The sequence below is a fragment of the Protopterus annectens genome, chromosome 17.part0 (genome assembly GCF_019279795.1).
Source record: "Protopterus annectens isolate FY-2018-M chromosome 17.part0, PAN1.0, whole genome shotgun sequence".
Taxonomy (NCBI): Eukaryota; Metazoa; Chordata; order Ceratodontiformes; family Protopteridae; genus Protopterus; species Protopterus annectens.
Window position 1 is genome coordinate 791,490,355 of NC_056751.1, and position 26,790 is coordinate 791,517,144.

At 41.6% G+C, this 26,790-nt stretch overlaps 1 protein-coding gene across 1 annotated transcript in view; it reads right to left on the reverse strand.

The window, feature by feature from the left end:
* The window catches only part of PPOX (protoporphyrinogen oxidase), a 572,299-nt gene that overhangs the window by 449,064 nt on the left and 96,445 nt on the right, over nucleotides 1–26,790 (reverse strand). The window contains exon 5 of the mRNA XM_044059458.1: nucleotides 10,427–10,571. Within this exon, the coding sequence (XP_043915393.1) occupies nucleotides 10,427–10,571 (145 nt within the window). The remainder of the gene's footprint in view (nucleotides 1–10,426; nucleotides 10,572–26,790) is intronic.

Sequence of the window (26,790 nt, forward strand, 5' to 3'; positions counted from 1 at the left end):
GGACCAAGGGGATCTGGAAGAGAAACACCCCAAGGAGGGTTTCAATTTCATCAAAGCACCAAACAAACACTGCGTGAAGGCCTGCCACTCACTCTGTGGATCCTTAGGGGTAAATTGTAAAAGTGATTGGAACTGAAAGCTTAACTCCAATCTTGCAAGGAATAGGCAACTAGTAGACTGTCTAAGGACTAAGCAAATTCATGTAGAGTTTATCCTTTATATCATTTATATCATGAAGTGGAGACCTACATTCTTATTATAAAATTCTTTTTTATTAAATCATCTTATCATGGTAGGTGAGCGCAGACTGTTTAATTTTAAGAACAGTCAGTGTTTATATAGAGAGACCTTTGCAGAAAAACATTTTAATTACGCCATTACAGTAAAAAAATGTCTTAACTTAAGGGACACACATGAATGTTTTTTACTGTAATGTCCTAATTAAAATGTTTTTCTGCAAAGGGAATCCGTCTCCCACACTGGCATTTACCCTTCTTGGATGACATGAAACCCCACAAGCAACATAAAGACAAGTGAAAAAGGGACCCCAACAGGGCACTTATCTGTAATGACTTGGTGAAACCAGCAATGGAATGTAGGCATTCAGACCAACAATCAAGAGATGGCATTCAGACTGGCGGCAAAGAAGATCTGAGAAAGTTATGTCCTGACATCACCTTTATGCCTTACACTACATGAGGAGCATGTGTGTGACACATGGTGTACTTTAAAGTAACCTAAGGCTTTGGTATACTGGCTGGATGTTGGGCTGCCCTAGGCAGGGGATTCCTATTGTAATGAACACTGTCTAATGTAATGAATACTGCAACAGTGACATAGTAGGAGCCATGGGATCTTTTACACCTATCTGAGCTATCTCCAACTCAGGCAGATGGGACCTTGGTTTAACATCTCACACGAAGGTTCCACTTAGGAGCAAAACCAGCTGGGACTAGCTGAACACAAAAACCTATATAGTAGTTCAGAAACACAAACTGCTTGCAAAACTGCAGCAAACTCACTATTAAAATTTTATGAAAGTTGGACTTGAAATTAGTAGGATGGAGTTTACTGGGATTAGAAATCTACTTAAATGGGCAATTACAAACAGTAAAATTGAACACAAGGAAAAACTCACAAGTAAAGCTTTGATTGATTGAAAGGCTTTTAATTGGTATGCAAACACAAAATTAATAAAATTCCTGAGGTTATGAATTATTCCCGAGAGTCATGGTGCAAAGGTATTCAAAATGATGTTTGGGAATTCCAGACTACTAACCACTGCTGTATTTTGTTTACTCCTCAGGAGTGCTACTACATTCTGTGCTTAATGGATAAAAACCTCCTGATGCATTCAGTCAAGGTTCTTGACATGGTATTATGCAATTTCTAACGTCTATCAGAAAATGTTTTAAATGTCAACATAACTTTTTGTGTCTGCTAGTTGGAGACTGGTAGAGCATGCTCCTGCATGCATTACTGCACTTGATCCTTGGTGGAGGCCAGGGACTCAGGAAGGTGTTGTACTGTAAGGAGGCACATCTGAGGCTGAGGTGGAGGCATGGCTGAGATGCAAGATAGTCACTACATGCCAACTCCTAGGGATTGGATGACAGCATGCCGGGAGAAGGAATTGGGTAAGTACACTCCCCAGCAACAGTGTGATGTTATCTCCTCTCACTAGTCTCCATATGATGGTCAGGATTAGCCCTAGGGAGAATAATAAGAGTCTGGTAAACCCAATGGATGAAGACAAGACCTGGGAGCAGCTGATGGTTAGCTCTGACCAATCAATAAGACAGCAAGATAAAATGAATAAAAAAAAAACTCTACTCAAAGAGATGAAGTTTACACTTGAATTGGGCAGTAGATAAGTTATTCATGAAAGTGATTATTAAGATAAGATTTCAACTGGTGAACAGTGGTTAGGAACCTAAGAGACAATGGGACTGCATTTCACTGTTTACGTTCCTAGTAGGAGAATGCTTTAGTGAAGCAGTCTAATGAATAGCTTGCGGTGAACAGAGTGAAGGGCTGGCATCTGATGAACAAAGGTATCAGGTGACAGCTTTATTTTTAAGGAAGGAACCTATTGAAGGATTAAGGTTAAGATTAAGTACATAAGGAAGTAGTAAGATAATACAGTTCTTGGTGTGACTGGTAAAACTTTTGTCTTGTGAGAGAGTTGCAGTGGTGCTGGAAGCAATGTGAGCTATTCATAAATCTACATATTTTAGAGTTTGGAGGTTTTTTTTTTTTTTGCATTTTCTATAAAACCCTGAAGTCATTAGTTGGAAGTCATACTCTACAGCTCGCAGAAGTGAACCTTTTGTGAACACGCTCCTTGTCCTGGATGTTAAGAAGTGGGAGATTCTACTGCTTGAGCTAGGATGCTCTACTGCTTGAGCTAGGATGCTCTTTCATGAAGTCATTACATAACTAAGAAATGACAAGATAAACTGTGGATTAAAATGCAAATGTACAAATTGAAAATGTTACACAGAATGTAAGGTACCTACCAACCATGTGAAAACAAAACCAATTCCATAGAGCTTTGGATATATGCTTAGCTGTACTGAACAGCATGGCTTCAATTTTCTTGACATTCAGTATTAAACCTAATAAACTGAGCACACAGTAAACTAAATTGTCAAGTGCAAAACTAAAGCAGAAGTAAGATGAAATTTGAACTGCAGATGACCATTTTGTTAGGATAAAACAATGATGAATATTAGAAAATGTAACCCTGAAAGTGTTGATGAAAATAGTAAACAGCAAGGGGTCTAGGGCAGAGCTGTTGGAACACCTATGTTAACTGCTGAGGATGGGATACTGACTCTTCTGCTTTAACTCAGAAGGAATGACTACTGACGCAACTGTTTGTCCACTGAAAACACACGGCCGATATATGTGTTAATTCTTGTATGAAAATGATGTTACACTGAATCACAGGCTTTGAGTTAGGCCAATAAAGACTACCAACCGAATTTCCCGTAATCCATGCTAGTGACTATATGGTTAAATATGACAAGAGCAACAGTTAAAAATATTGTGCTCCACTTGAAGCTATGTTGTTGGTGGTGGTGTTTACAAGAAGGTCAAACTACTTAAGATGAGATGTGAATTGGGAAGATACAGGTTCTAGAATTTGTGTCAGTGGAGAAAGAAAAGCTATGGAGGTGATATGATATGATGAGGGGGATTTCTTTGTAAAGTGGATTTCAACTAGAAGAAAATGATTCCAGAGAAGTGGTGTACTCTGTGATACATCGCTCTCTCTCCAATATGTTCTGCTTATGTTGCAGAAGATATTAAGATCTCTCAGGTGAGTAATTATGCCACCACTGGACTTCTGGATGTGCAGTAGGTCTGAAAGGATGGTGTCAGATGCGTCTCTGTAAGCAAGGCAAAGGTTGCCCCTCAGTAGCATTAAGATATCGAGAAGAAGGTCAGTATTGCTTTTATGATTTTTGTCTGACACAGAATGCCCATCACCTGGGGACTCCTTCCCATGCATTACATCACAGTCACATGGTGGGGCCCACTACCCCATTCTGTCAATGACAGAGAATGCCCATCCCCCTAGGGACTCCTTCCCATGCATCAGACCCCAGTCACTCAGTGGGACCCACCACCCTATTATGTCTATGACAGAGAATGCCTATCCCCTAGGGACTCCTTCCCATGCATCAGACCATAGTCACACACAGACCCACCACCCCATCACAGGACTAAACTGCCTATGGTGCAGAATACCTGTCAGCTCAAGATCTCTTGTCCCAGACTCCTTTGATATGCCCCCTTATCCAGTGCATGTAGGCAGACATGTGCCACTGTTCACCTAGCCTGCTGTGCACAAGATGACTGTCTCACTACACACTACATTTTGTGTGGTAAATGTGGGCATGTCTGATGCGCAGTGTGACCTGACCAGCACATATCTGATCTGTCTGGCACTGCACTGTCACTGTATGTTTATCAAGGGGTAGCCATTTAATATACTATGTCCGAGATGGCCACTTCAAGGAATACTCCTTTTTCTCCAAGATACAAAGTGAGTATATACAAGTTCAGGAGGTGCAAGGGTGCCGACATTTCAGCAGGGAGCCTTATCAGTGTCTACACACCTGGAACAGCCATCACCACATTGATTATACTGCCAGTACTGTACCCATCACTGTATGGAGAATGCATGTGTAAATGCATGTGTGACTGACCACTGTTGCTGTTCTACCACACTGTCACTGGACAATGGTTTTTATGTGCTTTCTCTGCTGGCCATTTGTGTGTGTGTTTGCTGTATATATCAGTGTCCTGGGGCTGATCAGCCCGTCTCCTCACCACCATAGCAGGAAGCATGCAACCTGTTAGGAATATCCTCTAGTCTTTGGCAGGAACACACCGAAGACCCACCCCAGACATGTTTAGGCAATGGAATCAGGCTTTTAGCAGACCAAACACATGCTCTACAATGTTGTGGGTTCATGTGCATGCGGTGTTATGTTGGTGTTTGGTCATACTCTGTACAGCGTCATAAGCTATGGCTCAAGTAGGTATCCATCACCACCTGCAACAAAGAAGGCAAATGTTGGTGTGTGGAGTGTGCTGCATTCTGATACAGAAGACATACAGCTGTGTGTTTAGCCATAGTGCCTGCACTTGCCAACTAGATCACCCTGTGGAATTTCAGTATGTAAGAAGCAACAACGTAGATGAGATGTGTGCCACATATGTGACTCATGCAAACTGCCTGGCTGCTGTGTGGACATGTTGGCTATGATCCAAATGGACATCTCACACTACCTGAAAGTTTATGGGATGGTAGCTCTTCCTGTCCACAATGACTGCAGTATCAGGAGGAATTTGTTATCGCTACACGTGTACAATCTCTGGCACTCAGTACCGCAGGAAGGTAGGCTATGTCACAGAAGGCAAGCACAATGTTAGCTCACTCCTAGGAAACCATGTACATTCCTCCACCTGTAGAAACATTACCTTACAAAGTTGTTAAATATTGTTGAGGTGGAGGCCTGTGAAATGCACAATGTGTCCCTAAGCTGGTTTCTGAAAGGTCCGTCTAGCCAACTACAGAAACAGCTTTACACACCTTGGTCTCCAGAGGTATCAGTGGGCCACTCAGTCCTATCAATTCCATGTCTAGGCAGCACATATCAATCAAGGTGCGTGTAATGTCTCGATCAATAATCTCTCTATCTATGAAACTGCGGTTACATCAACCACTAACAGTACAGTTTACACTGGCATGGGATGGCACCACACCCACACATACCTATGGGTACTGGCACTGCTGACTACAACATTGCTGTGCTGTAACACAGCATTCTTGCTGCATGAACAATGATACTTCTGGTGTGTTTTGCCTTTGTACAGTTAGGTGTAAACAGCTGCACAATTTCAGGTAGACGACAAGGACTATATTCATCTTGCACATACTGTAATATTGTTTGGATCTGATTTTTAACATCAATATTCATTTCCATGTCATTATACAGCTATTTGCACAGATCTTATTTGTGCATTTGGGCTCATTGCACTGGAACACAACTTAGGGCTACGAATCAGCACTGCCAAGCGGCATATTAACCACTTTTCTATGAAATACAGCTTGTTACCCATAAAATGTAGAATTTTTAATCATAATTGCACTTTCAGTGTCATCTAATCTATGCAAAATCATTATGGAATGTGCATTAAATTCATAATCTGTACTTTTCCAACTTTAGTAAAATTTACCCAATATATTTTACTATTGTAATTGCTTTTTATCAAAGCACTTCCACTGCATTGCGTTGTAGGATGCTATGTCAGTATCATTCAGTTGTGTTTCTGATTAAAGCAAAGGGGCATCATTAAGGGTGTCATTGTTTTTGGAGTTGTGCAACTGAATTATTGCACTACTGTGTCACTACAATTATCTGCAGTGCCAGCAGACAAGGTTTATGTCAAACAGAAAAGACAAACTGCTTTATGATATTCTGATTGATCACTTTTTTTTTTATGCTTTTCCTACACTCAGTACTGAAATGTCCTGTCCACAAACCATTTAATACAGTCCTTCAAGTTCTTTCTGCTCAGAATAAATAAACGGTCAAAACTTTTTCCAACTGGAACAATTCGGCTAACAGGAAATCCTGCAAAACTCAAGAGTTCATAACTTGAATATAGGACATCTGAGCATTGCTCAGTGGAAGGGAGACTAAGAAAATGCAAATGATAAATACTGCAAGAAAAGAAACATTTTGAAAAAGAGACAGTATATCTAAACAATGCATTCTCACTCTGATACTTGACTCCGTATGTGCTTAAATATAAATATGGCAACTGAGCAGTATCCCAAATTCTGCCATGTGAGTCAATGTCCTTGGATGCAGTGCTTCAGTCTATCATAGTTGTCAGCACTGGGGAAGGGTCTATACAACATAAAATTTAGTGGACCTCAGTTAAACTTACAAACAATTTTCATGCAAACACCTCTCACAAGCATTGTGCTTAGCAGAATGGTTCTATATTAGTTCCTTGAAATATGTTTTTGTTGAATATGGATTCGTTGACAGCTAAACAGAGAAATTCATTACAGCGAAGCATGGAATTGGTCCCAGGGTTAGGAATCACTGGCCCTCTAGCACTCCAGAACACACATCACACTAAATAAAACCCACCCTTAACTATATATACTAACTCCAAGATTGCACTTTAGTGGGGAAAAGAGCAAAGTTGTGGTGATGGCCCGGTGGTTCCTAACCCTGGGAAAATTTACGTGCTTCGCTGTAATGGATTTTGCTGTTTAGCTGTTGATGAATACGTATTTCGAAGAACTAATATAGACCCTAGCAGAACAGCTACTGTATTGTCATTATTTCCTTGCAAATTGAGGTTTGTAAGAAAATGTAAACCAGAAAAAAGATAAGCTAGGTGAACCATATGCAAGAAATACAATTATCAGCAAGCTGCTAAAATATGTTTTAGAAGCCATGTACACATCTTAAAATTAGCATACTGCTAGCTGACACTAACACTCAAGAGCGTCAGACACTGGCTTAAATGGATGGCTGTTAACACATTTAGTTTAGTATGCAAACATTTTGACTGCCACTGTCAGAAGAATTAGCAATAAACTAAATCAACTCAACTGAATCTCTAGGTATAACTGCTCAAAGACAGAAGTCTTAATTAAAAAAATAAAAACTACACTCCCTCCAAGACCTTCTCACACTTGAGAAAATAGACATCTGTGCAGTTACCAAGACATGGCTTAAAGCAGCACAGAATACCCTGGCAGTGCAAGGTTTCGGTGTCTTCCACACTTTTAGATTAGAAGCTAAAGGTGGAGGTGTCTCAATATACGTCAATAACAAGCATACCTCTAGGGTAAGGAGTCAGGACTTAAATGAGCTATGTAATATTTGAATGAGAAAGATTGGGTAGATTATAAGTGATGTATAATGTTTGCAACTGGGAGTGCGTCATTATGGTTCGTGATGTCAAATGCTTGCAACTAGGATTCTGTCAGTGTGGTTTGTTCTCATTTATATAAATGTATGATTGCCTATGTAGTAAGTGATGGTAAAATAAAGAAATTTCTTGTTTAAAAAAAAAGGCAGGAATTGAATAATTTATGTAATATTTCTTAGGTCATATGGTATATAGCAATATGTGTGAAGTATAATGTTTGTTATGTTAATATAGTTTGATTACGTTTATATGAATGCAAATTTGCTTATTTCACAAGTGATAATTCCATAAAGATGTTTAAAAAAAAAAAAAAACAGGATGACGTGCAGGATTACCACAGACAAAATAATGTACAACATCCTAACCAGCTATAGGTCACTCTCCATGTCCCAAGAAGTTCACACTGCAACTAGTGACACTTACCATCCAACCTAACACCCTACTCACAGGAGACTTTAATTACTCCTCTATAGGCTGAGAATACTACATTGCTTCCAATCTACAGGCACAGAGATTCCTGGACTTCGTAAATACAAACACCTTTGACCAATAGTGAAGACACCCACTGCAGGCTCCAACATACTGAACCTCATGCTTACAAATATGGCAGAATGCTACCCATCCAATGTCTTGTCCTCCCTGGTAAGGATCAACTACAAATCTGTCTCCTTCAAAATCAAAATCAACTCCATAATCCCATTAAAGCCAGTAACAGTTGGTACCTATTCCAAGGCAAATTACCTTTTATTAAGTGATAGTTTGTCAAACTTCAAGGCCCCTCCAAACCCAGAGAATACAGCAGCCTATGCTGAATTGCTCTCAGAAGTTCTGTACAACCATGTCAATGGCTGCATAGAGGATGCTGTACCTTCCAGAAGTATGCCTAGGACTAGCAACATAAATAAACAGCCCTGGTGGCATCCTAAACTAAACAGGATGTACAACAAATGGAACAAAAATATGGCAAAAAAATCAGAAAGGGTAATTGCTACAAAGATAAAAACTCTCTCATCAAAGTAAATAATCGACTAAGAGGAATAATTAGATAAAGCAAGCACAACCTTAAGGTTAAGATAATCTACCAGGTGATAGAAAACCATGTCAGAAACCTCAAGGGCAGCACACAGCAATGTGCTGAACTGGTGGATAATGGTCCCACATACACCAAACCTGGTGATATAGCAAACCTATTAATGGACAAATTCAGTTCCAGCTTTAAACCCCCTCACCCCCCAACCACCCCCCTTAAATACCCTCAAACATAACCCCTCCAACTATAACTAGAGAGCATGTACTGGCCGCACTCACTAAAGCCAAGAACACAGCCTTAGTAGGCCCCAATAACATCCCAAAATGCCTCCTGAATAGTCTAAAATATGACCTATCAGGACACATGGAGTCATTATTTAATTATAGTCTTAAAATAGGCTTTGTGCCATGTGAATGGAGGACTGTAATGGTCATCCCTCTTCATAAGGGAGGATCTTAAACAGATCATGAAAACTACATTCCTATTAGTATGACTAATCTTATTTGCAAAACCATGGAAAGAATTATCATAGAAATTATCAACAAAGATATAGGAGACCTCCAGACACTGGATCCATCCCAATTTGGCCACAGTTATCGAATCTGATGGACTTCTTTGAAAAGGTCAACAAGCAATAGATGAGAGGAGAATGGTGCATACTTCCTACGTAGAGCTGGCTAAAGCATTTATGCATACTTCCTACGTAGAACTGATTAAAGCATTTAATAAAATAACTCACTGGGCATTGTCAACAAACTTACCAAACTAGGTATAAACCCCTTTATAACATGCTGGATAGCTATCTGGCTTACTGATAAGACCCAGGAGCTTAGAATAAGTGAAGCCACCTCCACAAAGAGGCTGGCTACCAGTGGTGTCCCCCAGGGCTCAGTGCTGGGCCTACTCTTTGGGATCTACTTCTCAAATGTCAAAGCCAATGTCAAAGGTCAGATTGCAGATGATTGCAAAATGGAAGCGGCCACTGAATCTCCCCGCAAGATGAGAATACTCTTCAGGAAGGTCTAATATAGATGAACGTTTGGTGCCAAAGGCATGGCTTAAAGCTCAAAATCAAGTAATGCATTACAGCACCTTTTGGGAAGTCTGGCACCCTGAGATAGTACATCATCAATAAAACACCCCTAAAAGTTGATTCACTAGTTAGAGATCTGGGAACTCATGTATTAAGTAACCTAGCCTTTGACCAACCTGTGCCCAAGGTAGTAAGAAAATCCTTCTATGTTGCTCAACTTATAAGTAAAGGCAAGGCATCTAGGTTCAGAGAAGTCATCATACCACTGTACTCGACTCTCATCAAACCCATCAGAGTTTAATGCCCCCATTTGGTATGCATCTGACCAGATACATACAGCAACTGGAATGTCCACAAATACAGGAAGTAAACACAATGTTTTATGCTAATTGCATCAAGGCCCTGTCTCTTTAGTCGCTATCATACAGTCTTCTGAGTGGTGGTCTTTGCATGGCATACAAGGCATCCCTGAACCTGTTTTGATGAACCTTTTGCACATCCACCAAACTACATCAGATCTACCAGATTAAAAGATCAGAATTTTGCTTGCGACATAAATAGGACATGTTGGAAAGACATATGGAACAGGCTCCCCATCCATGTGAAGCACAATTTCTCCCTATCCCTTTTTAAGCGCAACTTGTACCAATAGATGGGTAATTGGAAATTCACCCCTGGTCTGGCTCCTATGTCTCTGATGGACAGGCATAGTCGCTAAATCATCCCTCCATAAATCAAATTTGTAGGTCACATTTGGGTTGGACGGCTGCACATATAAGGACCCTAGGAGTCATTAGCCTAGTATACACCTATGAACTACAAAAACATTCAGCAAATAGTGACTACGTGGCTTAGTCTCATACAATATGAAATGAATGCCAGCATCTTACCTTTGCTAAGCATCATGCCCACAATTACAGATCCAGACTGACGTTCTGCTTCAAAAATCATTGGAAAACAGGAACGTATGCTGAGTTTCCGACAGTCCCCAGCGAACACTCCACGGCACAGGCTGTCTATGGCAATGTCAGCAAGCTAAATGCAATCAGAGTTCAAAAAACAAGAGCATGACTCCATACAGAAATTTTATGAGATGGCAAAAGTAATGAAAACAAGAAAGCATACATCATTTACTATGCTTGTTCTCCTATGCAGTAACAGATACGGCTCTTTCCTTCACTATTTAAAAAACAAGGAGCTGTACACATTTGGATGCGATTCTAACCTACACTCTTAAGGGAAGATTATCATATGCAGATAACCACAGCTGTCGCGCTCTGTGATACCACAGCACTTTCACATACTGAAAAGAAAAAGGTTTTTAAGTAAAACTCAGCACATAACTGCCAAGACGGTCTTGTTAGTTCAGAAGCTGTTACACAAGTCCAGAACCCAAACAAGACTTAATACCAATGTATTTGTCTGTAATTTATAGCATTCATCACTAGATGGCACTACAAGCTGTATTTTATACAGCGTTCACCAGTAGATAGATTACAGGACAGTTGTGTGTATACTACTCAGTACCTTTACTGGCAGCAAAAAAGAATCATTAAGTAATATCATAATTACATCATACATATATTTAGATATAAAATGTAATACCTCATTTTATTGAATTTGTTAAACTACTATACCTACTTCTAATTAGCACAACCAAATTACTATTCCATCACTAATACTCTCTTAACACTCGGAATTGCTCATCTCCTCTTAAGACTTCACTCTATTGTATTTCTTACATTACTCCTATCTATCTTATACACCACTCTTCTATCTGTAAAGTCTCAGTGCAGGCTTGTAAATTTTATGTTTGTGAATATAAATACAATTTTATTATACTGACTACTATGGCATGTATTCACTGAAACTGCATTATAAAATCTGTTACAGTAATTATAAGTTATGTACTTACTATAACTTGGCATCTGTGTTGTCCATTTTCATTCTTCCTCACTGATGGGTTATGGATCTGACCCTCGGATCCGATTCAGACGCATTTTTCAGACTTGGACTGGAATCTTGAGCTCCTCCCTCTACCCATAATGCTCTGTACCATCCCCTACTCCTCAGACTGAGTTTGCTTCACTGGATAATAGAGACAGGATAGACGGAAGACAGACTGAGGCTCAAACCTGGAACATGTGTGTTCCAAATTCTTCTAAAGATCCTTCTTGGAGAGACAAGTCTTGGGGGATGGCTGGGAGAGAAGGTGAGGAAGAATGAAAATTGACAACACAGACCTCACTATTGGGTCAGAGTCCCCAGCTATGCGATTCTTGGAAGATCTTCAAGGAAGGATATGCCGGAGCACTATCGAGCCAAAGGAACTCATGTTTCTTGAGACAATGTCCAATTTGTAATGGGTAACAAAGGTACGATTGTCTGACCAAGTGGCTACAGCACATATATCATCAACTGACAATCTAGTGGAAAGGCAGATGAAGTAGCCATAGATCTGGTGGAATGGGCTCTGGGAGGGCAAGGCTACTCCAACCCTTTTTGGGAATAAATCAATGAAATGCAGCCAAGGGTAACTTTGGAAACTGCTGGACCTAGGTGAGTAGGTGAAAAGGATACAAATAGCTGGTCTGACTTCCTATACTGTGAAGATAACATGAACGTCCAGAAGATGTAGCATGTATTCTTCTCTACTGGTAAAGCCTGGAAAGAAGACTGATAATTGAATGTCTTGATTAATGCTAGTTTCCCTGAAAAGAAACGGCTACTGCATAGGGAAACTCTATCCTTAGAGAAAAAGGTAAGGAGGTTTAGCTGATAAGGCCTGGAGTTCGGAAATTCTTCTTGCTGAAGTGATAGCCACCAAAAAGATAGTTTTGAAAGAAAGAAATGTCACATCATAACTGTTTGCTGGTTCAAAAGGTTAACCCCTGTAGAACCACTGTGAGGTCCCAAGGAGGACATGGCTCTTTTATGGGAGGTCTAAGGATGAAGATTCCTTTCATAAATGCTTTACATAGCCTGGAAGGTGACAAAGAAGAGGATTCGTCTCCAGCATGAAAATTGGATATTGCTCAAGTTTAATAGTAGTGAAACTAGCCCCTTCTTTAAAAAGAGTACGGAGGAAAAGGAGGATGGCAGAAGTAGGCATTGAAAAGTGGTCACTGTTCTCTTTATAGGCCCAAATAGGGAAACATTACCATTTGCTCTTGTAGACTCTCTTAGTGGAAGGCTTCTGAGAAACAAAGATGATGTTAAACACAAGGAAAGCGAGCCTGGACCATCTTACTACAATTGGAATTGGAGTAACCATGCGGTCAACATGAGATTGTGGAGACTGGGATGATAAAACTCTTGTCGGACGAGAGAGGAGGTCCTGACTGGGCTCCTGTATCCATGGAGGATATTTCAGGTAGACCATAGGAAGGGGAACCATACCTGTTGAGGCCAAAAGGGGGCAATAAGGATGACTGAGCTCTTCAGCTTGTTTGCTTTTTGCAGAAACTTGGGGATCAATGGGAAAGGAGGTTAGTCATAATGGAGAGCCGGGGGTCAATTGCGAATCAGTACATCCCTTGGTGACTCCCCCACAGGGGGATTAGAGCAAAGTACCTCCTGCATGTGTTGTTGAGGGGACAGACAGATCACAGCAAGGCTGGCCTAATGGCTGAATATAATTTTCGCTACTGACTGAGGGACCACTCGTGAGGAATCAGAATGGACTTAGTGAGTCTGTTTGCTAGCGCATTGGTTTTCTCCGGTATGTGTGTTGCAATTAGAAAGTAGTCTGAAGAGATCACCCATTCCAAGACCCTCACGGTCTCTCTGCACAATGGGTAAGAACAGGTTCCTCCTTATTTGTTGATGTCCCAGACTACTGACATGTTGTCTATTTAAAAGCAACAGACCCTAGAGGGAGCATGTCCTGAAAGGTCTGCAATGTTAGGAAGACTACTATCATCTCAAGGACATTTACTTGCAGCTTGGTCGAGGGGGAACCATGTGACCTGGAACATCGTTCCCTTATAATGCCCCCCACCCCAACTAGGAGGCATCCGTGGTCACTGTGGCTAGTGGAGGGGGAAGAGAGAATGGTCTGCACAAAAACAGATCATCTGACTGTATCCACCATCAAATATGACATTTGCAAATTGGAGTGAGCCTGATGGGGAGAGATAGAGGCTGGTACAGAACAGATCATTGGACCACTAAATTCCACTGGAGAATTTGCATGAAGAATCTTGCTAGAGGAACTAGAATAATGGCAACTGACATTGATCCAATAGCTTGCAACACTAGCTTTCCTGGCGAGGACGAATAAGACAAGTTCCTCACTTGACTTCTCAGAGACGTGATGCAGTGGAGATGTAGCAAAGCCACTTGATTTGTCCTATTCAGTTGAGTTCCTATAAATTCCAGATCTTGTACAGGAGTCAGCTTGGATTTTGCAAGATTTATTGTGACGCCTAGGGAACTGGAGATCTGAACAAGTAATCTCTGGCTTGCAAGTGTTTTTTGCCTTGTTGGGCAGTGGGGAGCCAATCGCTGAGACAGGGAAACACCTAGAATTCTTTGAGCCTCAGGTGAGCTGCTGCAACTGCCATACCTTTGGTGAACACCCAGGGGAGCTGTAGTACGCCCAAAGGGCAGTACTCTGAATTGGTAGTGATTGGCCCCCAGCCAAAAGCGCAGGTGTCTCCTGGAACACCTGTCTATTTTGATGCAATAGTATGTATCCTGGAGCTCTATACAGCATATCCTTCCATGCGCAGAAGAGGCAGGATGGACTGAAGAACTTTGACTTCTTTATACAGTAGATTTAGATTACTGAGATTCAGAATTGATCTTAGGTCCCCCTGTCTTCTTTGGCACCAAAAAGAAGTGGAAGTATGTTCCAAATCCTAATTGTTCTGTTGGGACCTCCTGGATTTCTCTTTTTAGTAGCAGCTTTTGAATTTCTTAACCTGAGTACCTCCTCTGACTGGGTGGAGCATCAGGGAGTTTCCTCCTGGGTCCTGGAGGTGGAAGGGGAAAAGAGAATGTAATAACCTCTGGATACTATGCTTAGCACCCAAGTGTTGTTTGCAATGTTTGTCCAGGTGTCTAGGTGGAGGGAAACACGACCCCCGACTGCCTCCAGAGACGGACAGTCAGGCAGAGCTGCAGGAGCACTGACAGAGCCTGTCAGAAGAAGAATCTCTGAAGCCCTCGTTCTGCAGACTCCCCTCATCCTCTTAGGCGGCGTCTACCACTGAAACCTCCTCTGCCTCTGGAGGAAGTGTCCACGCATGGGTCATGAAAATGCCCCTGATATTTGCAGAACCAAGTTTTCTTCCATCCTCAATGGCTTCTAGAAAAGGTCCTCTGAGGGGTAGAAAATGTAATTCCCATGGCAGATGGTCCAAACAGAGAACCATCGAAAGGGGATGTGATGCCCCTGCACTGGCCCAGTAATCAAGGGGCCGCAATCCTCACCACTAACACCAGTGAGGGACGTGCACATTGGGAGGATGACAAGTATACACACAGTAAAGTACAATTTCCCTTAACAGCACACAAAGATCACAGTCAGTCTGGGGCTGGTTTCTCCCTCTCTCCAGATCCCCAATAAGACTCCCCACTGGCACAGCTATAGGGTTAAGATCTTAACTGAGTGGTCAAGCCAAAACCTCCAGCAACCTCTCTGTCCAACCAGTGCTTCGTGTCCCTGCCCAAGTAGCTGACACACACACACACACACACACACACACACACACACACACACACACACACACACACACACACACACACACAGATTTGCTATATATACAAATACAGAGACACTCCTGGGGAAGGCTGGCACAGGTTCCCTAGCTATGCCCCCTTCTGCCCAGACTATAAGGTAGTACCAGCTGCCACCAACCACCCTTATCATCTACTACAAAGGGTGCCCAATCTTACTGTGTAATGTTACTATTATCCAAATGGGGAGTGTGACCACAACTTTTTTAAGGCTATTTAGGAGTGGCCTATACAGTGTCACCAAATACATATGCAAGTACTGTAAGAGCTGAAATATCTCTACACAAAACAAGCCACAATTAAAAAGTTTAAATACGTGCGATAATAAATAATAAAACCATAACACAATACTCATTAACTCAACACAGTGACAACAGAGTTCAGAATCACAGGAAATATTTTAAAACAACATTGCAGAACAGTCTCACATAATACAGAAAATACCTAGATTACTCTTGTTATATTCCCAACTGTCTCTTAAGAGATAATATGCCCTAAATGTCTTGCATATAGAGCCAGGCAAATATAGATGAGAAGTGCTGAGGAGATGTTTACAGGTCCAGAACAAAATACAAAATGCACTGACTTTCTCTCTGAGATAGTTTTTAAGTTAATAATTCATATTACTGCTGGGTTAGCTAGATGACATCACTATTTGACACCTGCATCTAGTTCCCAAGCTAAACAGATACCAACATAATTTAACATGTCTTTATGAAAAATACTTATCTCTTAGAAGCTGACACTTAACTCTTAGAAGCTTGCCTGAAACTGGAAGTCATAAAACAATTACCTTGGAAACGTGTAATTACCTCTGTTTCCAAACACAGACAATAGGAAAGTCTACAACTCTAAACATTATGTCTGCTTTGAGTTGAAACAGAGATGACAGAGTTATAAACAAGTTCCACTTATTTTCTTAAGTGTTTACAAGTTAACTCTGTATATTGCAGCCTTTACCATCAACACATACATTTGCATAGGCTTGTAGTTTATACACATTTCTGCTCTTTTCCAGCAGGGTGCACTGTGGTTACAATCTTGAAGCTCAGTAAAGAACATATAGTTTTCTTACATTTTTAAGGCAAGCATACAAATCACATTACTATTCACAAATGACACAGAATTTTAAATAATTCTATCTAGCTGGGCTGGCAGCCTTCACAGGGGGGCATTAACAAAGGATGCCTTAAAGGGTCCTGCAAAGTTGCATAAGCTCGTTCAGGCATTTCCCCTTCTAGCTACAAAGCAAACAAAAAAGTCACTGGAACCATGAGCAGTAACTAGTAAATACAGTTTATTCACTACAAAGGAGTCTTTAAAACGCTAGTAAAAAAATGTTTGCATAGTACAAGGCTTCTTCACTTATGGGTAAAAGTGTCTGTATGTATACAAATGTATAATCACATGATTAAGCTCATTTCTGGTATTCCTTTAATAATGGTTTTAAAATAAGATAGCCATTTAGCTCAGGTGCAATATGCACTACTGGACATAAAATCCAATTTATTTTTTTTTTCAGTTTGATCAATAACACTTCCCCCATATAAATTATTAATAATAACTTCCAAAATAGAAAACTTAAAATTATGTTCAGGTCCCTTATCTTTAATATGTTTAAATAAAACATTTGTAACTACTACTCTTCTAATCTCAGAAAGGTGATTACAGGTGTAATCTTTCAATCTTTGATTTGTTGTACCCATATAATATGCATGGCATAAAACACATCTAGCCAGATAAACAACATCTCGACTTTCGCAATTACCATATGCATTCAAATTGTAAATCTTAGAAACAGGATGAATAAAAGTCTTAGGATTAGATATACAACTAGAGAAAGTAGGTTCCTTTCTTATTAGATTGTGTTTTTCTATGCATAAGTGTTTGCTCCTTGTAGCACAGCATCTGTTTCAGGCTTTGATTCTTCTTATAACCAAAATACGGTCTATCCTCAGCTACCGTTTCTAACTCTGGTATATCTTTTAAGATATGCCAATGTTTTATAAAAATTTCTTTAACATTGATCGTGTTTCAGTTATATGTAAGCAAACATCTAATTTTATCATTTTTACATTGGTACGTACTTCGTCTTTAGTATACTCTGAAAAAGTAGGTTTACCTGTAGCAGATCTACATTTTTAACCTCCTCACATATACTTTGCACTTTTATCTTATTATATCTCTATTCAGAAAATTTTTACTGGTATTACTTAATTGTATGCACATATTTTCATCATCCGTGTCTAACTTGGCTACCCTAGAGAGTTGATTTTTAACAATATTATCACACATATAATGTGGCTGAATACTGTCATGATGTAAATACATGTTCCACTTAGCTGTTTTTTTATATAATCGCACCCAAAATATTTGTATTTTCCTTAAACACTGTAATGTCCAAAAAATCAATATTATCTGATGACACTGATAATTGCCTAGCTAAGAATGTTATTTTTATCGTAGGTTTGTGGATGAGTTGTTTTTAATCTGGAGAGGGAGTATTGAGAGTTTTAACGAGTTTTATGATTATTTATCATCCACATGCTCTTTTTTAAAATTTAAGAAAAAAATGTCATCAGAGAATATTGATTTTTTGGGGAATTACAGTGTTTAAGGAAATGTGTGTGTGTGTGTGTGTGTGTGTGTGTGTGTGTATGTGTATATATATATATATATATATATATATATATATATATATATATATATATACATATACACACACACATATATACATACATTTATATATCTATCTATATATATATATATATATATATATATATATATATATATATATATATATATATATATATATATATATATATATATATATATATATATATATATATATATAGATATATATATATATATATATATATATATATATATATATATATACACACACACACATACACACACACACACACATATGGTCACAGCATGCATTTATCACTCTGAAGAACACATAGAAGTAACTATAACTGCTAAGCAGGTGCGAGAGCTTTTTGTAGGAAATAACTGACCCCTTTGTTGAGCTCTCACTTTAAACAGTCACTATCTGGCTTTGCAGGGCTAGTGTGCATTTGGAGCAACCTGTAGAAAGCAATGGATCCTTTTGATGTCTGTCAAGTTTAAACAGGCCTTGCAGGATTAGTGGACATTTACATGATTAATGTAATCTGTGCAAAGCAGCTTGAAACACTTTAATATATAGCTACTGTTTGAGTGGAATACAGCTAATACATAATACATGGCCATCGCTGAAGTGCACAGAGAAGTAGCTATAAATGTTGGGTGGGTTGGCAGCTATCCGCTGAAAGTAGCTGACCATCTTGTTGTTTGCTCAGTTTAAACAGTCATCTTTCAAAATAAATAAATAAAAGCATAAAATGTATCACAGAAAATCCAGACCTTTAGAGCTTCTGGGGGCTTGGTGACCCCCACACCCCAAAGCTGTACAAGTGGATTTAGACACAAGCTTAGTAGTGGCCTCTGCATTGGATTCCACCTTGTCTAAAACTAGATCTGCTTAGAGTTGTGTGCTGAAGGTAGCTGTAAGCTTGTGTGTGGAAGCTAGAGTTTATGTCATTCTTCTTCTTTCGGCTTTTTCCCAGTTAGGGGTCGCCACAGCAGATCACCTGTCTGCTCATAATTGGCAGTGGAGGTTTTATGGTGTTAAGTTGCCAGCCCGGCACCCAACCTTCCACAGAAGGCACACACATGCATGCACTCACACCTAGGGCCAATTTAGAGTATCCAATCCACCTACAGCATATGTCTTTGGGATGTGGGAGGAAACCAGAGTACCCGGAGGAAACCCACGCGACCACAGGGGGACATGCAGACTCCGCACAGAAGGCACCCCAGCCGAGGATCGAACCAGAGAACCTCTTGCTGTGAGGTGATAACGCTAACTGCTGCACAACCGTGGCCGCCCATCTAAAGATGATGTCATTATTTCTTTGAATTTTCCTCTCAAACCTCAGAGGTGTGCACAGGTAAGGAAAATCTGTTCATTACTGCTTTCTCTTTCCTCACAAACTTCAGAAGTGTGCACAGAGGGACACTATATCTTATACAGCAACAGAGTACTGTCCAAGAGAAACAAGTCAAGAAACAATACTGTGACCATTATTTTTTTCACTTTCCTCACAATCAGCCATCAGATGTGTGTACAGCTGGTTATCTTTTGGGAGAGGGTTAAGAGGCATGTTGTTTATATACATTTGACGGCAACAAGATGAAATATGTTATATATGCTTTTTCATATTTGGCCCTGTGTAACAACATCTAAGAGGTATACAGACATTGGTTGTCTTATGCAGGTTGTGTTGAGCAGGCATGCTATATACATGTATCACAGCAACAACTTGAAATATATGACTGTGGCCATTTGTGCTTTCACTTCCATCCCATTCAAACACCAAAGGGTGGTATACAGAAAGTGACTGCCTTCTTCTTGAGTGGGTCTGGGGACAAGTACTATTTATGAATATGATTTATGTACTCTTGGAAGCATTTGCCTTTTTTGTTTATTGTGAACAGGTATTTTGTCATCTCTGAGCATTAAGCTGCCTTGACTACACCTTATTTATTCCTTGAAATAAAAAGGTAAGACTGAATTTCTTTTCTTACACATTGATTTTGTATTGGGCAATTACTGGATCAAAATAGTGGAAAGAAAGATCTAAAATGCACCTCAAACCATCAAGAACCTCATGGCTTGTGAGGTCCTAGCAGTCCCTAGACCCTTAGTTTATTACAGTTGCCTGTTAAAAGGATGTAAGAAAAAACAAAGCAGAAGAGTAACACTGATTGTTTTTCCTTAACTGAGATTTCTGTTAAAGCCATCATTAAAAAAACATATTTATTTAAAAATCTCTGAAGCATACTTCAGAGCATCTAGAACTTCCATGGCATCTTGGGGCCTAGTGGCACCAAGACCCTCAGCTTAATTTAGTAATTTCCTCCAAATTTACTATGGTGCAGGCCTGTTCAATTAGTGTGTGTTGAAAGAATGCAGGAAAAAGCAAAGTTGAAGAGTAAGACTGAATTTCTTCTGATAAAGATTTTTGTCCAGGCTATCGCTGAATGAACGGGTTGTTTAAAAAAACTATAATATGCATCTAGAACCTGCAGGGATTCTGGGGGCCTAGCACCTCACAGTCAGTACAGTTGTGTGTACTGACCATAAATGTAGATGTCCGAGTGTATTCACTGTTGCAGTCATCACATTTGGGTTACCCCTGCCAGGGTAGCCCTCAGCCGGCCTGAATACCAGAGACTTAGTATTTCTGCATCGGTTGCTCTCGCTTGAGGACTGATGTCAGGTCATCAGTGGTATAAAGTAAGGCAGCCAACACCATTACATCAGTTTTTCTTGTTCTCACCTGTCACGAGCCCCCAAAGTAGGAGGCCAGGTACTGGTGGAAGAACCCCACCAGTGGAAAATAAATACCAATATGTCCCGTGTAAGGAAAGGAGAACAACAAAAATCGCCACTGATTCTAAGGGCAACCACAAAGCATTCTATAGCTATGTCAAGAATCTCAATGGCAGCACCCAGATCTGCTCTGATTTACAGCACAACGGCACGAAAATTACAAAACCAACTGATATTGCCAGCATCCTGGCAGATAGGTTCAGTGCTAACTTTACCCCCCCCCTCACCCTCTAAAGGGCCCATATCTATACAGGAAGAATGCAGTGCCCCTGTAATCACATCTATGCAGGTAAAAGTTGCAATCTCTAAAACCAAAAACACAGTATCCATGGGAACAGACAACATCCCAGGCTGCGTTTTACACGAACGTCAGAACAAACTGGCTCCTCACCTAAGCACCATGTTCAATCATAGTCTCACGTCAGACTGTGTGCTCAATGAATGGCGCATAGCAACAGTTATCCCACTCCATAAAGTGAGAGCCACCAATGATCCTGGGAACTATCGCCCTATTAGCCTGACGAGCCTGGTCTGCAAGGCCATGGAACATATCATCATGGAACTCATAAACAAAGACATTGGTAACCTCCAAACTCTGGATCCCACCCAGTTTGGGTCTGTGATAGGCAGATCATGCCTTCTGAACCTGATCGACTTCTTTGAGGCAGTCACCAAAGCCATAGACGAGGGTACGGTGGTTCACACAGCCTATCTTGACCTCGCCAAGGCTTTCAATATCATCCCCCATTCTGGAATTATAGCTAAACTCACTAATCTACAAATAATATATATATATATATATATATATATATATATATATATATATATATATATATATATATATATATATATATATATATATATAAATCCCTAGGTCACAAGATGGGTTGCCAGCTGGCTCACTGACAGAACCCACACTGTAAAAGTTGCAGACTCCAAATCTGACTTCAAACCAGTGACAAGTGGAGTACCACGGGGTTCAGTCCTGGGACCTCTCCTGTTTGGTATCTACTTCTCTGAAGTACAGGCTAACACAAAAGGCTTCTGGCTAATGAAGTTTGCAGATGACTGCAAACTAGGAGACATAGTCGAGTCCACAAATGATGTGGACATCCTACAGAAGGGCCTCCCTGAGACAGATGCCTGGTGTCAGAAGCATGGCCTCAAGCTCAATGCCAAAAAGTGCATTGTCATCCCCTTTGGTAAAAACTCTGTACCCTTGAACACCACATAAATGGCAGTTTACTTAATGCCGAATGTGTGATAAGAGACCTTGGGACCCAGGTGGACTGTAGTCTCTCCTTTGATAATCATATTGTCACAGTAGTCAGGAAATCCTTCTATGTGGCTCACCTCATCTCAAAAGGGTTCTCATCCAGGAAAAAAGAGGTCATTGTTCCCCTCTACTCGGCACTCTTTAGACCCATTATACAGTACAATGTCCCTTTTGGAATGTATCTCACAAGACATTTGCAGCAGCTGGAAAGGCCACGAAGTACTTCACAAAGATGATTACTGGCCTCAAACAAATGCCCTACACTGACCGTCTCAAAAAACTCCAGCTTTACTCTGTAGCATATCGCCTACTCCGAGGAGATATCTGCCTATCATATAAAGCTATGTTAAACCCAGAGCTGTTGGACATGCTACACCTAAAGAAATCCCAATCCCTCCGAGCTACGCGCTCTAGGGACCTAAACCTTGTCACCACAATAAACAGGACATGCTGGAGGGATAGATTCCTGTCCCAGAGACTTCCTGTACTCTGGAACAAGTTACCCATCTATGTCAAGCAAAGTTGCTCATTAGCACTCCAAGAAAAATCTTGATGAGTGGATGGGAAATAGGAAATACATCTCGGGGATTACTTCTGTGGCTCTGCTAGACAGGGGCACAGGAAATTAACTTTACTGGGTGGCGTAAGCCAGGGAACCTTGTTGGCTAGGCTTATTTAGGCCTGTGGGCCGACAGCCTAGTAGCTACCTATGAACAAGGAAGAATGGTAATAAAAGGAGAAAGAGAATAAAGGGGGATGGAGGGAAGGAAACCAGGACTGCAAAAGTGAATACACTTGAACATCTACATTTATGGTAAGTGTACACAACTGTACTATGGTCTTCATGTTTCACTGGTGCAGTCATCACATTTGGGTAGATTCCCAAAGCTTAAGAAATGGGTGGACGCAGTCAAGGAAACTAGGGGCTAGCTAGGATGCCCTGCAAGACTGCAGCGGCAAACCCTGCCCTGGATTTGGAGAACAGAGGCAGGTGGTAATGCTTGGTAAAAGTGTGAACAGATGACCAGGTGGCAGCCTCCAGGATGTCCCTGGTAGGGACTCCTCTGAGGAAAGCTGCACAGGTGGAGGCTGCTCTAGTGGAGTGTATCCTGACCCCCTTGGGGGAGGCTTTCCATGCTGTTTGTAGCAGAAATGGATGCAGTGTGCTACCCATTTGGAAATGGTTTGCTTGGAGATGGCGTTGCCTTCCATGCCTGTAGCAAAGCTAACAAGTAACTGGTCAGACTTTGTGAAGGATTTAGTCCTGTCCAGATATAATCTAAGCTGTCTGTGCACATCTAAAGAGTGAAGAATCCTTTCCCCCTAGTTCTGGGGATTAGGAAAGAAGGTTGGCAAATTAATAGATTGGTTGAGAGCCACACTGGACACCACCTTGGGCATGAAGGATGAGTTAGTTCTTTGGGATACCCTGCCTGAATGGAAGATGATGAAGGGTTCCACAGCCATGAGTGCTTGCAGCTCAGAGACTCTTCTGGCTGAAGTGATGGCCGGAAGGAATGCTGTCTTCCAGGAGAGAAATTTTAGCTCTGCAGAAGAAGCTGGTTTGCAAGGGGGCAGGGTGAACTTTTCCAAGACAAAGCTGGGGTCCCAAGCTGATGTTGGTGCCCTTCTGGGGGGGGGGGGGGCTTAAGTTGCTAGACCCTCTGAGGAACGGTTTGATCATAGGGTGTGAGAAAAAGGGGCTGCTCAGTGGGAAAATGAGCAGAAATAGTAGAGGCATGAATTCTTATACAGGAGAAAGACAGACCACTATGTAGTAAGTCAGCTAAGTAATTCAGGATGAGAGGGATGGAGGGCTGTGCAGTATTGGCTCCATTAGCCTGGATCCAAGTGCAGAAACTTTTCCATTTATCTGCATAAGACTTTCTGGTGCTAGGACGTCTGGCCTCACAGCTAACATCCAGAACCTGTTTACTGAGGATGGAAGATTGGTTCAGGGTTAGGGAATAAGCCAGGCTGTCAAACTGAGTGTCTGCAATTGGGGATGCATGAATTCCCCTTCCCTCTGGGTCAGTAGGTTTGGAATCTGAGGAAGATGCCATGGAGGCAGCAGGGACAAGCTGCACAGCAAGGGGTACCAGCGTTGTCGGGGCCAGTCTGGAGCTATAAGAATGGTCCTTGGTTTTTCCTCCCTTATTTTGAGCAGTACCCTGGGGATGAGCAGTAGGGGAGGAAAAGCATCGACCGATAGAGTGACCCAGGGAAGGACAGGCCATCCACTTTCCAAGCCATGCAGTGATGCTCCCTGGTGCAGAATCTGCTGAGCTGATAGTTGGTGTGGGAGGCAAAGAGATTGACCTTCGGGGTTCCCCATTTATGAGTTATTAGGGTGAAGGCACTTCTGTTGAGTTGCTACTTGTGTGGATCCAGAAGGTTTCTTCTTAATTGGTCTGTCAGAGAGTTGAGAGAGCCTGGTAGGAATTGTGCTAACAGGTGTAGTTGCAAGGAAGAGGCTGTGAGCCAAAGGGTCATGGCCAGCCTGCATACAAGGTAGGAGTGAGTCCCTCCCTGTTTGTTGATGTACCACATCACAGTCGTGTTGTCTGTTTTGATCAGGAGAACCCCTGGAGAGAGAAGGGGTTTGAAAGCTATCAAAGCGTGCTGCATAGCCATCATCTCTTTTTGACTGATGTGCAGAGGGATTTGCTGTGGGCTCCATTGGCCTTGTATGCACCTGCCATCCAGGTGTGCACTCCAAGCATAGTCTGATGCATTTGTGGTGAGGGTCTGGGCTGCGGGTAGTGGGGAGAAGGGCAGTCCCTTGTTGTGGGAGCATGCTATTGCCCACCAATGAAATTCCTTTCTGAGGTAAGAAATTATAGGCAAAAGAGTTTCCAGGTCTTGAGAATACTGACACCTAAGGCTCTTTACGTACCACTGAAGTTTCCTCGTATGCAGTCTGGCATATGGAATGAGTAGTATGCAAGATGCCATGAACTCTAGAGCTTGCAGGATCTTCCTTGCAGATTAGCTGGGGTCTGGTGGCTAGTTGAGAGAAGTAGGCTGTCAGGAAAATTCGTTTCTCTGGTGTAATGTTATGTCATCTGTGTCCAGACTTGCTCCCAGGAAGATTATCCTTTGGGTGGGCATCTGTTTGGATTTCCTTTCGTTGATTGTGTACCCTAGGGAGGTTAGTAGGGTCTTTACAAAGGCCAGGTGCTTGAGCAGCTTTTCCTGGCTGTCTGCCTGAATAAGGCAGTTGTCTAAGTATGGGTAAATTTGAATATTTCTTTGTCTGCAAAAGGCAATGGTTGGAGCCAGACACTTTGTGAAAACTCTGGAAGCAGTAGATAAGCCAAAGGGAAGTGCAGAGAACTGAAAGCGTTGACATCCTGCTCTGAAGCGGAGATATTTCCTACATGATTCCCTGACAGGAATGTGGAGGTAGGCCTCTTTTAGATCAAGGGTGGCTAGGCAAGCGTCCTTGGATAACGTGGGTAGCAGCTGCTGGAGGGTGAGCATTTTGAATTTTTGGAACACTAGAAGGTGTTTAGAATGGATAGATTGAGGATGATGCGCCAGGTGCCGTCTTTTCTGGGCACCAGAAAACGTCTGGAGTAGAAGCCTTGGCCTATCTGTTCTGGAGGAACATGCTCTACTGTCCTCATAGAGAGCAGAGAAAGGATTTGCTTTTGAGCCTCTGTCCACTGATTTGGTGGTAGATCTGGGAACCCTTTTGGGGTTGAAAGGGTGTGGAAGGAAAATTTGTATCCCTGAGACACAATGTTCAGAACCCACTGTCCTTGGTAATGGTGGCCCAGGCGCTTGAGTGAAAGAAGAGCTTTCCTCCTAGGGGTAAGTGAATGTGGGCAGGGGGGGGTGGAGGACGTGAGTCATTGTGAGTTCTTACCATAAGGGGGTGGCTTAGAACTCCCTGGTTTTGAAGTGGAGGTAGTCCACTGCTTAGATCTCTGCATTCCCTGGGGCTGCTGTCTGGGGGGGGGGTCTGTTTCCACTGGGCCTAGGCCAGTTTACTCGGAGCAGGAAAGGACCAGTGCTTGCAGGGACAATGCCTGCTGAACCTAGGGGGCTGGTCCTGTAAGAAATCCTGAACTGTTTGCATAGATATTGCCTTTTCTTCCATCTTTTTTAAGACCTCTTCTGCCTTAGTGCCAAATAAGTAATCTTTGTGCAAGGGGGCATCCAACACAATTTAGATTTGACATGGTCTGGCAGTGACTGTTCCTTAAGCCATGAATGTCTTCTAATGACAGATCCAGTGACTGCTGCCCTGCAAGAAGCTTCTAGGGCATCAAAACCACAGTGCAAAGTGTGTTCAGTTGCTTGACTTGCAGAATGCATTAAGTCTTGTAAACCTTTAGATTCTGCCCGAGCAGGAAAGGAAGACATTTTTTGTTTAAGGAGTTCCATGATATGTTGTTGAAATTTCAGCATATGGAACTGACAATTTAGTGCCCTGATAGCAAGAGTAACTGAGGTGTATACTTTTTTACCCCATCTGTCCAATGCTCGGGAATCCCTGTCTGAGGGGGTGGGATTCATAGCAGAGGTTGCTTTAATCCCTTTTGGCCCTTGAGAAATTACCTCAGGGTCAGCTGTTGGATTTTTAAAAAGATATTTGTGTGAGTCAGGGATTATATAGTACCTGTCTGGTTGTCTGGGAGCAGGAGGTAGGGCGTCAGGAGTCAAGCTGGATTCAAGAAAACATCATCCACAACATCCAGCACTGGGGGGATGGCCAGGGGTCTGTGTGGTGGAAGATCTAGGAATTCCCTCAGTCTCTTTTTAGACTGAGGGTAGTCCTGACTCTC